Source organism: Anoplophora glabripennis, unplaced genomic scaffold (assembly GCF_000390285.2).
Source record: "Anoplophora glabripennis isolate ALB-LARVAE unplaced genomic scaffold, Agla_2.0 scaffold139, whole genome shotgun sequence".
Classification (NCBI taxonomy): domain Eukaryota; kingdom Metazoa; phylum Arthropoda; class Insecta; order Coleoptera; family Cerambycidae; genus Anoplophora; species Anoplophora glabripennis.
The window spans coordinates 233,045-251,218 of NW_019417300.1; the positions used below are offsets into that span (position 1 = coordinate 233,045).

The 18,174-nt window shown below is 32.1% G+C and overlaps 1 protein-coding gene across 2 annotated transcripts in view; it reads right to left on the reverse strand.

Moving 5' to 3' along the window:
- Window positions 1-712: 712 nt before the first annotated feature.
- LOC108906342 (diuretic hormone class 2) overlaps window positions 713-18,174 on the reverse strand; it is a 109,635-nt gene continuing 92,173 nt past the window's right edge. Inside the window, exons 3-4 of one of the 2 annotated variants that reach the window (XM_018709574.2) lie at window positions 15,502-15,612; window positions 713-1,116 (exon numbers count right to left, since the gene is read on the reverse strand). In XM_018709574.2, the coding sequence (XP_018565090.1) occupies window positions 978-1,116; window positions 15,502-15,612 (250 nt within the window). In that variant the 3' untranslated portion in view covers window positions 713-977. Of the gene's footprint in view, window positions 1,117-6,274; window positions 7,129-15,501; window positions 15,613-18,174 lie in introns of those variants that run through there. The other variant, XM_023456148.1, reaches the window with a different exon arrangement.

Here is an 18,174-nt window from a genome sequence, read left to right on the forward strand (position 1 = left end):
GGTAAGTTTTCATTTGGTAACAATATCAATAAATTTATTTGTTATAAACGTTTACAATTTTGATTGTGAATATACTATCCATTCGAGATTGTATAATATGCAACATACATTTCTTTACTGTGAATACATTAGACCATAAATCATTTTTTGTTTCGATTTTGAAAAAATTGCTGAACATTGATTTCGAAATCAACCAACAGATAATTTTTGGAATTTGAACCAAAATAACTTCCTTTTTTTCAAAAATGTTTGGCAAATTATGTTTTTTTTAATATCGTAAAATTTTTTAATTCTTGGATTGGATTATCTACATCAGGATCTTATTAGGCAATTTATATTAAGTTTTTTTAAATATTTAGTTGGTGCACAGCAAAAAAATCACTATTCTGATTCCCGGATACGTTTGTTTATTTTATCTGAATCTGTATGTCAATCATACCATAACCTTGAACTAAGTAAATGTTATTCCATCAAGTTTTATGTATTAAAGACATTTATTGAAGACATTTTATTTATCAACAAAATCATTTACTTGCGTGTACATGTACAATCATGTTATAATCTTGACATAAGTAAAATTTCTTCACTTACAATTAGATAAATCCTTACAGAAGTCAATTTACTTAATTTAAGATTACGATATAATATCTACGATATCTTAAATAATATAAATACATTTTTGATTCCGAGATAGCAGTTTTTTCGGGGATGATTTCAGGTTGTTATTTTTTAATATTTCCATAAAATTTTTGACGACGTTTTTACAATCTCGAATGTAGTACAAGCATCATCAATTTCAAGGTCAGAGAACTCAGGAACTCCAGAAAAACACTCCAGTTCAAATAATTTATTAAAACCAAGGCTTAACTATTCCAGACATGAGGTGAGAGTATCTTAAGGGGTGGAGGGAGTGGGGGTGGTGCGTGCTCTCGGGGACGGGGCTCTCGAAGGGGTAGTTAAATAAGGATTGAGTGAGCTTAGGCGTCTTCGTCGTCGCTGCGGCGCCTCCTTCCGGGACCTCCGGCGAAGTTGGCGGCCGCCAGGCCCATCAGGTGCTTCGCTGCCTGTGATCCGGAGAATCCGCGACCCAATCCTAGGTCCAGGCCTCGCTTGGTGCTGAAAAGTTAATGATTTATCAGTGTGGGGGCTGGTGGGCGATTAATATTAATGGTTATGGCGTTTAGAGTTAAGTTCTTGCGAACTACATCCTAGAATATAGGGCGGGTTGGCTGGTTGGTTGGTTACAAATAAAAATTTTTGTCACTTTAACATTTCTTTTTCTAAGATTGTCTTAGGTGCAGATGAAATATAAACTACAAAGTATGTCATATCTTAATTGTCAATGCTGTTCTATGCCTACTGGCAGAGAGTGACCCGTTAATCTGTAAGTGCCATGAAAGCAAGACTAGTATTGCCACATAGCGACATTAACTTTTTAACTAATGATATTGGGGGAAACAGCTATCAGTAAGTTGAAAACCGTTAAAAACTCTAACAACTCAAAATTTGCATCTTTTCTTATTGTTAATATAGTCAACTCCACTTTAGTAAATTTTTATTTACTTTCAATATATTTTTTTTTCCTGTTGAGAGATTGATCCTCATGTTTGTGACGAGACTGATGAGGCAAAAAATTGAGATAGGAGCACTAAGAAAACTATGAAGATGCCAAAATTCAAGTCTCATAGAACTTACCACCTAAAATTAGGCACCTAATTCCTGTACTATTACTTCATACTCTTATACTTTAATCTGAATGTGTGCTGGTTTTTTTCATCTTGAAATAGCAAAATATGGAAATAAAATAAAAATCACATAATTATATTCCTGGTGTTTTGGTTTCGATAATTACATAATGCTTTTACAACGTAGTGTCTATTGGTTTGAAAAGGGTGACCTTCATTGACTAAATTTGATAAGACCAGAAATTAGTCGACTCTTTGTACAGAAATATACAATGAAAAAGTGATTTTGTGAATTGCTACCGAAATTTCCTGACAAACAACCTTTGAGTTGGTTGCCGCTTCGTCGAATTAAACTGCTTGACGTTTCGGGAGAAACATCGCTCTCTTCTTCAGGAGAAATTCTGACTAGCACGCACAGCAAATATAAATACCGGCTAGAGGACTTAATCTTAAGTTGTAGACTCTTCTCAAGAAGAAAGCGATATTTATTTAATCTTAAAGGGTCCAAGCTGACATCTTGAGAATCAAAACAGAGAGAATTTCGAAACCTTGAATTTGTCATGTGTTATAGTGCAATAGGGAGTGTCCTACTTTTCCAATGTAAGATATTTGTGGTTAGGCAAATATAAATTTAAGAAATCAGTCCCTTAACTGATTGGCGTAAAAGGTTATTTATATATTTTTTTGCCGTATGGCACTAATATACAATTAAGTAAAAAGGCAGTAGACATGTGTCATAAATAAATAATTACAGACAATCAATTAATCGACTTAATATAGAAAACAACTCCATTGTGAAATAGATTTTTCAGAAATTATTTTAGTCATCGATAAAATCATTATTAACTGGCATATTATTGTTGATATTACCTAATTAATTTCAAGTTAACTATTACTTTTCATTTTGCTTAAAAAATACAGAGCCTTCTCAGAACTTTGATTACTCTATGAAGTGCCCTATATTAAGCTAAATAATATTATCATCAGATTAATTTTTAAACGCACGTTAATCAGAAATAACCTGTTAGCTCTGCATTACCTTTATTTCCATTCAATATTCGATCACGTTCCTCAAAAGTTCAAATGTCACATCAATCGCTACAGCATTTAGCACAGAAACAGCTTTCCCGTTTGTCGATCAAAGACAAAGTTCTTGTGTGTAGGACGTCAAATATAAAATATATTAAATCCTAAGAACAAACGGGGTAACAGGAATGGTATTAAACTTTGTTATAAATATTTCTTTAATGAATGAAGACAATGCTGTCGTGACTCCGGTTCCAATCAGAATAAATTGATAAATAACAATATTCTTTTCGCGAGCTATTAATGAAAAATTAGATACATTTTTAATTAAAAAGAGTTCCCAGTATTTGGTAACTCCAAAATAAGGATTTTATTCTACTTTTGGGATAAGAATTGACTTTATTGCAAATCTTACATCAAAATTAAATTCCTGACACAAAAATGCTCATGTGAAAATACACATAATGTACATCTGCATGGACCTTTCGAGTTCTATTTTATCTGTAGATTGCCTCATTATTGATATCTCATTCATCAACTACCGCAATAGCTTAAAACTGCATAGTACTCGAACCCCATTGACGTCATCTCCATATCACTCCCAAATTCGATATTTCGCTTCCTTTGCCGCGGGCAGGCTGCATACAAAGTACGCCATTTACTCTCCTTCACTCGTGCCTAGACACGATATGTTGACTGCGGTCTTCTCCGTTTCTCGTTTGCCCCATCTCTTTACACGCTTTCAAAATATGTTCTAATGAGTTAAATTAATACAGGCCGTTTGTTTACTCGCGCGTTACGTTGCCGGTCCATTCCTAGAATGGTAGAATGTCTGTGCTGTGACGTTTCGGGCTGTGCAATCGCCTCAGGGTCCTAAGGGTGCGCGCACACCGGCCGCCGCTCGCCAGGCGATTATTGCGCTCAAATATCTGTTTTCAAGTTTACTATTTAGTGTTTTTATCTTATTTCGTCTTGTAAACAATGTTTTGCTTGAAAAAGTGACGAATTGTTTTGTCACAATAACTAACACGTTTCTGTAATCGCGTAAAATTTGTTTTTAAATTGTGCGGCCTTCGAGATAGTGTCAAGTATATTTTGTAAACAGTGGGTATGAAACAAACGAACTCTTAGAGGCCGTCGTTTGTTTCTTAGTATCTAGATAAAAGTAAAACAATCGCCTGAAATAAATAAAGCGTAAGGTTTTATCAGCGCTGGATCTCTAAAAATAACCGCAGCCGGCAGAAACTATTGTGCCTGCAACTCATTTAAATATTGCGTCAGATACGTTCAATGCTGTTACTCAAAGATGTATTGATCTATGTTCTCCTCTTTGACTTATACAGAGTGTAAATAAAATGCTTAAACTTAATGGTCGCAAATTAATTTAAATATTCTATAAATATGTGTCTGTGACTCTGTGATTATGATATGACAATTGACCTTTTTAGTAGTGACGTCACATACGCCAAATAATAGGCAACCCCATGGTATACGTTGTCATGAAGAATTTCTCGATATTTTTACTAAATCGATTTTTATGTCTGACGGATCGCAGTGGCTATGGACGAGGCACCCGGAACAAACAAATGACTGACATTCTCATTAAAATAAACTTTATACATAAAAAATATGCCATTTCCTGAATTTTTTTTATATAAAAATATTGTTTTTTAAGAAAGTTGATTATTGGTACCATTGTCAATAATTATTTCTCGAAAAAATGCGAAAAAATTTTATTTTTACAAAATTAATAGTTTATAACAAATTAATAATTAATTATAACAAAATGGACTCTGCAGTTGTTATTATTTTCATGCGCTACCCCAGATTAAAAAAAAAAAGTTAAACGGTCCACAATTACCGGAAATATCGCAAAAGTTTCGAGCAGTTAAGATTTGAAGTCTCGGAACGTTTCTGGCTTATTTCCCCAACCACATTTCAGGTGTAAAAATGGATTCGAGGACGTTTTCAAAGGGTTAAAAATTACTATAAAATGCATTTTTTCGGTATCTTTAATCGTTGTTATGAAGTTTAAGGGTTGATTGATTTATTCCCGAAATTTCAAGTCTTAATATTTGTAAATAAACAAGTTAAAAAAAACGCTATCTCTGCTAAATATGGTTCTAGAACATTTTTTTTTAAATCCGTGAAAAATTACCAGGATTACGAATATTAAAGCGGCTTTTAAAAATATTAATTCTTCGCAGTTATTAACGAAAAACCTTATAAACAAATTACACTATTTGCGTTTTTACGCCGTTTTGAGAAGCTTAGCCTATGAAATTACAATTTCCAATTGCATATCTTGAAAATATAAATCAAGACGAAACAAATAAGCCCTCATAAGGCCCCTTATTATATTATAACGCTAACAGCCGCACTTTTGTAATTGAAAAAATGCAATTTTAGACCAGGGTCGATAATTTTTGAAACCAAAAAAAATTATAGTAGGATGAAACTCATTTGCAAAGAAAGAGAATATAACAGAAATGAAAGGAAAAATAATAATAAATTAATAAATTTTGAGGTTATGTGAAAAAAGTGTAAATATGTCGAAATGTCCTGAATCAAAAAGTAACATATTATATATTTTTGAAAAGAGAAAAATTTAACGAAGCTAAGTATGCACTAATATATAGGGTGTTCCATTAAAAAAAAAATCTTTAATTTGGCTATAGTATTATAAAAATTTATAAAAAAGCTAAAATTTTTGTATAACAAACTTTTTTGTAATTTCAATAATAAACTCGCAATAAGTTGTCAGATTATAGTGACTAACCCTGTACCTACAATTTCAACTGTGACAATATGTTGCGGGTTGCCCAAATATGCGACGTCATACTGAAAGAGTCTTATTAAAAACTATAACTGCACAGTATATTCGAATTAAATTGCTTCAACCGTTCTCTTAGAATTAAAAAAACACGATATTTTTTAACTCTAACATCCTGTGCCTCGAAAACCAAGCAAACACCCGTTTATAGAAACCTTTTCGATAATTGGTAGGAAACGTCATTAAAGTTTGACCAAGCATCCTAGTTACATCCCGTATGCGGTTTGTTCAAGGTAGCGCGTCAAATTGACGATAAACGAAAATAAACATGGCTTAAGCTGCTTACACACCATATGTTCGTGTGAAGACACTTGACGTGAAATGTTTTACCCGGAATTGAATTTTCGAATAAATTAACCCGATTACGAATGACGAATATGTCCTATTTTTTATATTCAGTGCCTGTCATACGTTCTGTGCTCCCTCCAACTTGATTAATGCCTGCTTTTGCCCTACGCGATGTTTTCACTTTCCTTAGAACATATCTAAAAGAGCGAAAGATAATAATGTTTTTATTTGACATCCGACGTAGTGTAAATGCTTTTGAATACATTTTCTGTATCATAACTGGTTTTAAAAAACCTATTTTTCCGTTTATCTCTTCAGTTACATAATCACACGGCTATTTTCTTCATTGTTATCGTGAATTACCATCATAAAATTACAATAGTATGTATGTATACACGTTTCAAATAAAAAAATACGCTTACCGTAATAAAATAACAATATCTATTGTTATCAATTGTTTACTTTTCATTTGAATACAATAAATAAATTACGTTATCGAACGACAGGACCATGCAAAATAATGTTGTTTCCTTGGAAATATTTTAGTAGGAAACTGCCTAAACAGTTTTCATATAAAGTAGAGCTATTGTTCAAAATATTTTATCGATAAAAAAAATATGTATCTTTATAAATATCATGTAGATCGACAGATAGTGTATAAGAGGCGCCTTATCAAAGTCAGCGAAGAAAAAAGTAAGAAACAATGGTTTCAGATAAAAGAATGTTCCGAAAAAATGTTAGCGTCTTGTGTTTTGTAAAAAACTTACACTGTTCCAATAATATCTTTAAGGATTTACATTTTGCATCGCTCTGTCTATGTACAAACAATTTGTGCTAGGAATAATACTGTACATTGTCATCAGTTACAATATCGAGAAAAATGAAATTGACACACCGAATTTACCCATGTAAGAGGGAGAAACACGAACTAATTTCTCAAATTTCAAAAATATAATCAAATTTTATATACACCTAGAAGATTTTATATTTTGGTTGAAACAAAATGGTATTAGTATGAGTTGTCAAATACAAAACACTTTGTACATCATAATATTGTCAAAGGAGGCAAATATGTATATTTCATTTTTCCCCTGAAGCCTAAATATTCTCAATTATCCAACATATTCCAGCAGATACTTGTTCATACGCATGTTGTGTTCTTGTTGTCCAGAATATCCCCTGTCGGTGCCAAAGTCGGTTTTTCTCTTCTTCTGCTTCTCATGCTGATTCTCGTAGTACTTCCCCCACATGGGAAAGTCATCTCCTGGGTTTAGACTGGGACTCCTTTTCCACACGCTGAAAAATGAACAAAATATGTGTCATATGTCGTTTTTTCGGAGTAAATTGGGTATACTTACCTGTAATTAAATATGTTTATATTTTAAACGAGATAAAACTATATAACAATGACATTAACGACAGTGGCAACAATGACGATAGGCGTAGGACAGACACGACACAGATACAAATAGTGCATTAATATTAAAAAGTCCTTGCTTGCTATAATAATTAAATAATTGTTTTCCTTGGAAGTATCCATATCCAGCAACATAAACATTGCATGAAATGGTGTAAATATTATCGTGAAGAGTAGATACAATCTGCTCTAGATTCTGAATCATCAATTTGAAGAGAAAAATTGGAACATTTCGAATATTAATCTCAGATTGTATTTGTTTGTTCTTAAAGGAAACATATTAACTACGAAACGTGTGTACAGTTTTGATTATCATTCCTATGGAGCCTATGCCTTAAGTGGTACTTGAATAGATAGATTTTTAATGTCGAATAAATTTGTGGATTATTCAAATGGGACGTGGAAGTAATCTTAGTTTAGTTCGAAATAAAATTAGAATTTTTAGTAATGATCTAAATTTTTTCTTATGGCACACTAGTGTCATTCTTAGCAGTGACATTTTAAATTAGTAGCGTATAAGTACATGGTGGTTCAAATTGTTATTTTCTCGAAAAAGGAGCTCCAGACTCGTCTACAAATTCGCAGTAGCCCTTGAAAACCGAGCAATTTGAATCATCCGGTATGACCTGAACTAATACCTAGGACCTAGGCATATAAAATAATTCGTACTACATTCCAGACAGCTGTAACTGAATAAAAATATTTTTTTCAATTTTATATATAGTTGGCTAAAAATACTGGACAAAACACTTGGCACCTCGAGTTTAACGACATTTGCAAAGCGTTACATTTTTAAAATAACTCTCTTATTTCTCGGGACTTTCCTTTTGTTAAATATTCAAGTTGAGTACGGTATGTCAGTGTTTAATGTTGTTCAGATTAGTCCAAAGATTAAACAATGACAAGCTGGTTATAATAGAAAATAAACAAGAGAAGTATTTTTATCTCTTCAAAATATTTAAGTGTAACCGACGAATTTTAGAAAACTGCCCTATTTTTCACATTCACAGCTTTTTTAATTATATATTACATCATTGAGTTCATTCCGATCTCGGGGTTGTAAAATAGTCAACTGCGATATCAACCTCGGATATTTCTTTCGTTGATTTGCTCTGGTTTGTAAAACAGGAATGGGCCAACCTAGCTATCAACTAACCTTGTCCAATTATATAAAAGGCTAGCCCGCTTCACAAACAAATAAATTAAAATAACTGCAAAAATGCAGTCTATTCTTATGCTTATCCATTTGGAACATAATCTTTTTGCATACAAACACTCGATAACGGTTCGTATTATAGTAACCACTTTGTATATGTAATATTATCAATTAGCAAATTTATTATCACTGCGTGCGGCACAGTTAGCGATAGTTACGAGGGTAAGGTAAGTAAAAAGTTGAACTAGAACGCTTAGGGTCGACTTCAAAATTTAATGCCACGCTTGGGTCGTCTACAAGCACCCCTATAGGTACCGAAATATTCATGAACCGCAAATTTAAGAGGCATAGGGTGCTGCCATCGTTTCAACGCATCAATTAAAGTTCTAGAATAACCGAGAAATAGGGTTAATATATTGTCTTTTTATATATAGGGTGTTACAACATGTCGATTTACTTCGATACATTTTTAGAAATAAATTTGATACAAAAAATCCACAGCTTCAGCAGTCATATCTGAACGCGTTATCGAAGTTTTGTTTGTATCGACTTATTGGAAAATAAGCATTATTAGTAATATCCTCAATATTATCAATTTTATTATTATTAACTGTAAGTTGAAGTGTGCCTGCACACTCGACTAAGGCCAATAGAAATAGAATAGTAATGAACAAATATGATCAGATTTGTTTTATACGGACAAGACAAGCGTTGCCATCTAGTGGGAAATAGTCCAATTATTGTTTACGCTTTACGAAAGTACGAAAATCGTTACTGTAGTTTGGTTGAAGCACGATATGTCTCTACTGGGTTGTCGTCAGTATGTTTGAATATTTATTACATGCTTTAGTGGATATTAAACAAAAAAAGGTGGTCAAAATTACTGCAAACACTCTCTTTTAATATTTCTTGAACAAAGATTTATTCGCGATGTTTTTTTTATATGTTGATTCCACAAAAGAAAAATGTGACACGTACTTAAATAAAATTCCTTGAGCATGTATTTGGAACTTTGTAGTTTTCCATGCAGAAGTGTTGGTCGTTGAATGCTTTGAAATGTATTTACTAAGACGGAATGTTAAAAACTAACGAATTGTTAATTACTGTAACATGCACTGCTAAAAGCAGTAGAATCATTTAGTGTGACGTCACATATTTAGGCAACCCACAACAATTTGTCATAGTTGAAATTGGACAGATCGAATCTGACCCTTGTGTACTATTTACATAGAGGTTATAAAAATGAACTTCCTTTTTTTTACAAAGATTTGGAAGTATTTAAGAACAACCAACGCGTGTTTCGTAAAATAGATGCACTAATGTGCTTAAAACTTATAAAAAACGATATAAAAGAATATTCCTAAATTTAAATAAAGTAAAAATTTAATATTAGCCGTGTTCCTAATGCTCATGCTTGGAAAGAATAGCCTCATACGCAGGTGAGATCTTGTTGATATGTTATCGCTGTCATCATTAGCGTATTTTCTCTTCTTTTGTTTAATCTTGACATTTTCTAGTTCTCCTAAGTATTTTTATTGTTTTTCTTGGTGTTGTGAGTGTGTTTATCGAGTGTTTTTTTCTTCAAGTGGTTTATTATAGACGTACTCTTAACCACAACCAAATCTTTCTTAAATGATATCCTGTTGCGAGGCTATTTCGCTTTTAATGCGCATGCTCAGTAACATTGAAACTTCTTAAATATTTCTAATATTGCCGGAATATCGCGATATTTAAGGTCATGATAAAGAAGACATTCTTTTGGCACTTATGTCCAAAGCACATAAGGTCGAAAATCGATAAGTAAAAATATTGAGAAATTCTTCATGAAAATGTGCACTATGGGGTTGCCTATTATTTGGCGTATGTGACGTCACTACTAAAAAGGTTTATTAATTCCGATAGGATCAAATCTAGGATGTTAAGGGGTTGTCCGGATGTGGATTTGATTTATGGAGACATTTGTGCAGATTTATGTGGAAGATGAGGGCCAAAAATGGTACTAAGAAACCCTTGGACAGTTCTTAAAAGGGAAATTGAAATAATTGATGGCGAACTTATGGAACCAATGTCTCGGATCAACCAGTCTACTAAATGGACATGGCAGTGGACAGGTTCAAGATATCTACGGAAGAAGAAACCGGAAAATGGAAGCTACACTTCTTTTTTTACATAGCTTCGATTTTCTAAAGGTGCGCAGCCGAACTAAAAAGCTAAATTGCTGAGGAATGACTGGAGGTTTCTAAAAATTATAATTTTTTAATATTCAGGGTGTATCTTAAGTTTATATCATAAATTAAGGAGATATATCGGGGTCCGAGGCAAGTGAGGAGCGCAGGGGGGTCCTATGCTTTTCTTATGGGACTAAAGCCCGCTGCCAATTTGAAAAAATTGAATTCTATTGAAATTATTTGTGATAAACATTATCTATATAGCAAAGAAATCTACTCATATGCACATAGCATACATATTGACTAATTAACAACATAAAAATATCATATTTAAGTAGTTTTAAATTATATTTAATTAACGTATAAAGACTATGTAGATGTGGCAACAGCGCTAATAATTGACTAGCAGTTGTACACACTGCGAACCTACAGACCTCGGACATCGGAGATATTGCGCCTCAAATTCGGGTAAAGATGCGTACGCGTTCAAAAATGTATTATGTGTAAACTATGTACAATACAATTATTATATATAGCAAATATATCGTATTATCCTCGCGAAGATTTGTATCCTTTATTTAAAATCCGTAAATTATGTGAATTGGTAAAACAACGAGAATTATGTTAATTTAGTTCTAAAGAAATGAAATGACACTCGCGCCCATCTCTCGTCCAAGTCAAAGAAAATGTTGGATGCAATTTTGAAGGTTCTGTGATAGAAATTACATTATTACTCACTGTTCGTGTTTTCCAGCTCTATTTTAGTAATGTTACAAAACTTTTGCAACTATAACTAATTTTTTAGATATAAAGTTTGCTGAGAAATATTTATGTTCTTTTGTTATTCCGTACAAATGCCTTTATCTCAAGTATTACTAATTATATTAATCAAGTAAAGAAAACTTGTATGTAACCCTAATTATTGCTGGGTAATGATTACGATGTTTTTATAAACCATTAAAAATATTAAAAGGATTTATCAACTGTATTTTTTATTCCAATAAATATATCACAGCTCCCTAGTATTTTTTAATTAATCTAGTTTTTTAAAAACATTACAAAAAATCATCTGTTGTGGATAATTTATTGTTGATAACAATGTACATGGGATTTAGGAAAAATGTATATGTTTGAAATCAATTTCGTTTTTATCAAGTCAAATGTATTCCCTCCTTGCTGTCAGAGCCGATTGCAACGTTGCCACATTAATCCTCAAGTCAGACAGAAATTGCAATTATTGGTTTCTGTTTCTAATTAATACAGCTGTACTATGTTCAAAACTTACATTAGTTTTACATCAAAAATAAGATAATACTGTGTACTATCTATGGAAAAGTTTTGTGTCACAATTTCTACATTTTTTTCTCAGTTATGGGCAAAAAAAGAGCCGCACAGACCATCTTCGCCATATAAACCTATGTTAAAATGAACAACTTTCAAGAACAAGATCTCAAAATCTAGATTCAAAAAAAATTTCAAAAAAATACGACACAGAGGGAGCACTGGGTAATACGCTGTATAAATTTCAAGTACATCTGTGCATTTGAGTAAACCCGATATACCTCCTTGGGTCATTTTAATTAAACTTTTCTCGATTTCTCAATGTTTTCAATTTTTTTCTCACCCAATTTTTCCGGAAATTTTAGAAATCTGTCAGTGACTGTCTTCCTCCAGTTTCTATCACCTCCATTTAATCGATTCCAATTCTATTTCAAAATATATCCCGAACTAATAGAAATATCCATATAAAAACCGTAATACGAGTTCTCCCTTTAGATATGGACCATTTCATAAGCCATCCTAGCGAGAACCTCACGAATCGAACCGACAGGTCGAAGCCGGTCCCCTTTGTCAATGTTTGTATTAATGTGAAGTCAATTTTCCAGACCAGATGCAATTTTATTGCCTGCTAAGGAGGTTACATAGCTCGATGCACTCCTATTTAGGTGAGACCGAGTTGGTGGCGGTCCGTAATTGAATTTACGCTTATTGGGAGGATTCGATTCGGGATTCAATACGGCGTGCTCGTTTAAAATTCAGTGTTAATAATTCTGCAGGCGAGAGGAGCCACGAAAGAGTCACGTAAGGGTGGGATTTTGCTAGAAATTTGCTACACCTTCAGCTTAAATTTTTACGAAAGGGTTTATCAGGAATTGTCTTTATGTTCTCAATTTTTCTCCACTATCGAATTTATTTTGAATATGTTAGAAACTTTGAATTTTAATGTTTGTTTTTTTTTTCATAGGATATTAGTAGGTGCCAACTATTCTTAATAACTTTTACGGACGACTTTGTCAAAAAACGGAATTTCTACAAAAAAAATGCGACACTAATTCTGAATAATGTTTATTCAATTTAAATAATCTGATTTTCAATTCTGATTGCTTATCTGCGAACGGAAAACAATAAATAAATAAATAAATGATTGAATAAGTTTTGAAGTTTCGCCAACATAAATGTACTCTTAAATTGTATCTCATTTTGCGGTCGAGTTTTTGATAAAAATGTCCTTAATGTATTATTGCTTTGGAATAGAGTTCTAATATTAAATTTATTACCAATTATTTTATTTTATTATTTTTTTTCTGATAAAACTTAAATATACGCTATTTTTTGTATATGTAATTTTTTTTATTTAAAACGACAAAAAGAAAAAAAATAAATAAAAATTCATGTTAACGACGAAAGAAACAAAATATTATGTAATTCTCTATAACTACAAAAAATAAATTTCAATGTAAATGCAAACTAAAAATCAGCTCAGAAAAAACATTATTTTGCAAATGCTTTCAAAATCTTCAGATTGCATGGCTTACATTTTTGAATCCATAGCAACATTGTCTGGGATATTCTAAAGATTATTTTCTGAATATACACTAATGCAAAAAATTAAAGAGTGATTTTTGACAGACTGTATCTAGGTGAAAAATGGTCGTATCGGGAATTAAAAAAAAAAACATTATAAAGCTCTAAAATTCTAGTTTTTAAATCTTTCGGTAGAAATTTTTTATTAGGTTACGAAAAATTTCCGAAAAAAGTTTTTTTTTGTTCTTTTGGAAAACCTTCCGGACATTGAAGAAAACAAAATCCAGTTGTTTCCAGTACGGTTTGGCATTTTCGTCCTATGCTTCTGTTCATCAACTTTTAATTAAATTAAAATAAAAGTTGAACCAAACCAGATTTCGACCCCATTCATACCGTTTTTTGATACAAATTTCTAATTAATTTTTATGCATGCAGTCTGTAATCACTTAAAAAACTGTTTTTTTTTCAAAATTTCTCTGAAAAAAAAAATTAAATATTTTTTATTTTTTTCATCAATTTAAACGTTATTTGCGGTAAAAATGTGAGAAAACCTCAAAAACATTTTTTTAATCATGGTTATGAAGTGTTTAAGCTCAAAAAATATGACCCTTCAATTTTTTTCAAAATTTTGACTGTGAAACGGTTCGCTAGATCGAAATGAAACTTCGCAGGGTTCTTCAGGGTATATCAAACTGTAAAAGTCATGCTTAACATTAGTCATTCCGTGAATATTTCTAATTTAGCCGTCAATTTTCTAAAAAATCATAAATTACCGTTTTCTCCTGTTTTTTAAAATTGGTGTAAAAGATACAAAAACATTTTTTTTCGAAATATTGTGGCAGCATATTGTAGGAAATTTATTCCATTTTTCGAACTGTCTTTCAATTCTCTGTACGATCATTTGTCGCCGAGATATCGATGACTGAAGACAAAAAAAAAAGGATGCTTTTCCATTAAAAGTCCGATATTTCGATGAAAAATGGTCGAATCGAAATTTAAATAAAAGGAAATTGAAGCTGAATAAACAAGCTATCTGGCCCATGCAATGGCTTAGCTGAAAAAAATTTTTCAAGTCCGTGAACTCAGAAAAAACAAATTTGTAAAATTTTTTTGCCGAGCTATTAGAATTGCATGATAACCGTAACTCCTAAAAAATTTCGACCGAAATTACTGATTGGCAAAATTATTTTGTTACAAAGAGAAATTTATCCGATAAAAGGAAAAGCCTTACTGATTTTACTGTTGATAAAATATTTTCCGAAGTTTTCAGTTTTTTTCAAATGTTTCATGGACTATTGCGGCACAGAGATGGCATTTTGAACACTTTTTGTGTAATCATTTGAAGAATTTTTACATTCATTTTAAAGTATCATATTTATAAATTGCTAATTTGTACCAAAAAGTCAAGACATTTTCATTCCAAATAAAATTTGCATTTAAAAATGGCAAAAAAAAATCCATTGACAAGTTTTGAGGAAAAGGTAACCTCCACCAGTTTAGGCTGAGATTTAATTTTTTCAAATTGAAATTTTTTTATTCATGTTTCCTGCACAGGACATTTCATTACAATGCCATTTTTTCAGATAATTTTAACACCCTGTATGCCTGTATCTCAAAAAAAGAACGCTGCAAATCGACATACCAAATGCAATTTTTTTTCGATTTATTGGGGATTTCATGTTTTTATTCAAATTTATCAAAAAAGGGTATATAAAAAGCATTCACGATTTAAAATCACGTATCGCACTGTCCAGACCTACCTCAAATAAGGCGAGCAGGTGCAGCGCGGCTCGAGCTCTTATTCAGCTGTCGATAAGGGATGACTGTGATATATTGCAAGCGCCATAGTTGCTCAAATAAATAATAAATATACAAACATTTAAACTGGCAATGAAATTTTGACTTCAAAAAATACAAAAGCCCTTTTTCCGCATGGACTTGTAGTGCAATAACTTATTTTTACAAAAAGTTTCACAACAGATTGGCTCAGAAGGTGCTGGAACAATTGGTAGTTTAACGTACAAACAAAATGGTGTATAACAAAAGCTGTTAGACAATACAGAACTTGAGGAATTTTGCAGTTTACAAAAGAACATCCTGGTTATAAAGTTCGGATTACTTACTTTTCTAAGTCGTTATCGTTGATGAGTGCTTCTCTTAGTCTGGCGATAGCTTGTAAAAGATACTCTGGGTTTTGTCCATCGAATGAAAGTGGAGAATAGTATGCAGGGTAACTGAAAAAGATCGCAAGTTAGAATCAATTGGAATATAATAACAAATATTAAAAAGATTTTAAATACAGGGTGTTTCCTATGTACTGTCCGTAACTTCAGGATACACTTTTTTATGGTATTTAAAGAAATAAAGTTCGTACAAACATGTTACCGAAAATGGTCAGATTCCAAGATACAGGGTGTTGAAAATAAAAAAAATATATTAATATTGAAATAAATCTGGAATAGTCAATGTTAAGTTCTTAAAATTTCGCAATCATTGTACGTTGGTAAAGAGCTTAATTTTTAGTATAAAGTCAATTTTTATCTGCCACTTTTTATCAAAGTTATAATGTCATACAAAATTCCCCAGGAATCTTTGAACGAGTGCTTTAGAAGGAGCTTTAATTTTGTGTCGAAACTGATTATTTCTATGATTGTTGTTTGTAGTTGCCGGCCATTTTTCTAAGAAGAGATTAGTATTAGACAAAAAATTCGAGATACCTTTTTTGTTGTAAAATGTTAGGCAAGTCCGAAAATAGAAAAATTAAAAAATCAATTGGCGTTCTACATTTTGTGACGAAAACGTCTACTGACCACGCCTAACTACGCCACTGGCGGCAGATAAAAGTTGATTTTATACTAAAAATTAGGCTCTTTACCAACGTACAATAACTGCTAAATTTCAAGAACCTAACATTGACTCTTCCAAATTTATTTCAAATATTTACATACTTTTGCAAATTTTGAACGGAATCTCGGAATCTAACCGTTTCCGACCACACATTTATAGAAACTTTTTTTCTTAAAATACCAGAACACCCTGTATAATCTACATATACAGGGTGTTCCTAAATATCTTGTACATAAGGGAAGGGGTAATTCTTTGGCTTATTTCATGACTAAATGTTCGTATAAACATAGGTCCGCAAACGCTTCGTTACCGATCTACAGGGTATTGAAATTTTAAGATTTTTTTAGTTTTTTCTTTATAGCTCCCACAGTTTTTGAGATATTTAGCTCAAATTTGGAATATAGGTTACGCTGTAGGGATTACATCTTTGGACATGCCAAATGGTCGTGATATTCTACAGAGTAATATTTTTTCGGGCATCATGCCCCATTTTCTTCCTCTGAACTTTTGTGCGGTGCGCCGCTGGTAGATTTTAAAATCAAAATTGGATTTTATGGTGTTGAGAAACTTTTTTGCCTCTTATGATTTTTTCGTATCTGCGACCGTTATCGAGAAAAAACATAAAATTCAATTTTGATTTTAGAATCTACCAGCGGCGCACCGCACAAAAGTTCAGGGGAAGAAAAGGGGGCATGAACCCCGAAAAAATATCACTCTGTAGACATCGCGACCATTTGGCATGCCCAATGATGTAAGCCCTACACCGTAACCTATATTCCAAATTTGAGCTAAATATCTCAAAAACTGGGAGAAAAAACTAAAAAAATCTTAAAATTTCAACACCCTGTAGATTGGTAACGAAGCGTTTGTGGACCTATTTTTATATGAACTTTTAGTCATGAAATAAGCCAAAGAATTACCTCTTCCCTTATGTACATGATATTTAGGAACACCATGTATATTATTACACATTTTTATTCCTTAATAGTACTTAATAATACAGTTAATGAAAAATTATTTGACTGTTTAAGATTCTGTCGATTACTGTTAAACACTTTAGACATTTTCCTCAACGAGGTACCGAAATATAAAATCGTAGTTACGATAAAATTCAGCGTGCCATGAATGATAAAATATCCCGAATGACTTCGAAAAAGCCCTCTAATTCGTTTCATAAGTAAAAAGGCAGTAGCTGATATCGGATTTAAAATTCTATTTAATTCAGAAGAGCAATATGTTACTGTCGTGACTTCGATAAATAGACGAACATGCATTTTATTCATGAGTTGGTCTTTTAAAAGTGCAATATTTTCATTACAAATTGCATTCGATATTTCAACACAAATGGCTTCTACTAGATATTTATGTTGGCAAAGTAAAAATATCTAACGGAATAATCTTGGAAAATGCTTCTCATGTTTCCGTTAAATGGAAAAGTTTGCTTTATATAGGTACTATTTCTTTCTTGTGAATGAATCCAACTTAAGGGGGCGATTTAGTATGTATATTTTTACCGTGTAACAGAGCTTCAGATGAGGACACAAATCATCGAAGAAACTAACATAATTGAATATTATTATATCTTAATGTATTCGCAATGGTTCCCGCTAATGAGTGAGATAAATTTCAATGCTCATGAGAACAGAAGAATAATTTAAATAAATGCCAAAGTACCTCAATTTTAACCATACTGTTAGTCTGTCAATATATTGCATTTACGACGGAACTAGGTCAGGCACAATAACCAAACTACTTCACTCACTAGAACGGACACCTAGGATCATTTGTATTTAATTTTCAGATTAATATTTATTAATAATTCTATAATTTGTGTCCTCAAGTAAAATGACAACATTTTACACACGACTCCATTTTTATTATGTATCTAAACCAGAATTGTGGCGATTCCTATCAAGATATTCTAAGTATAATTAGTTTGCATACTCTCT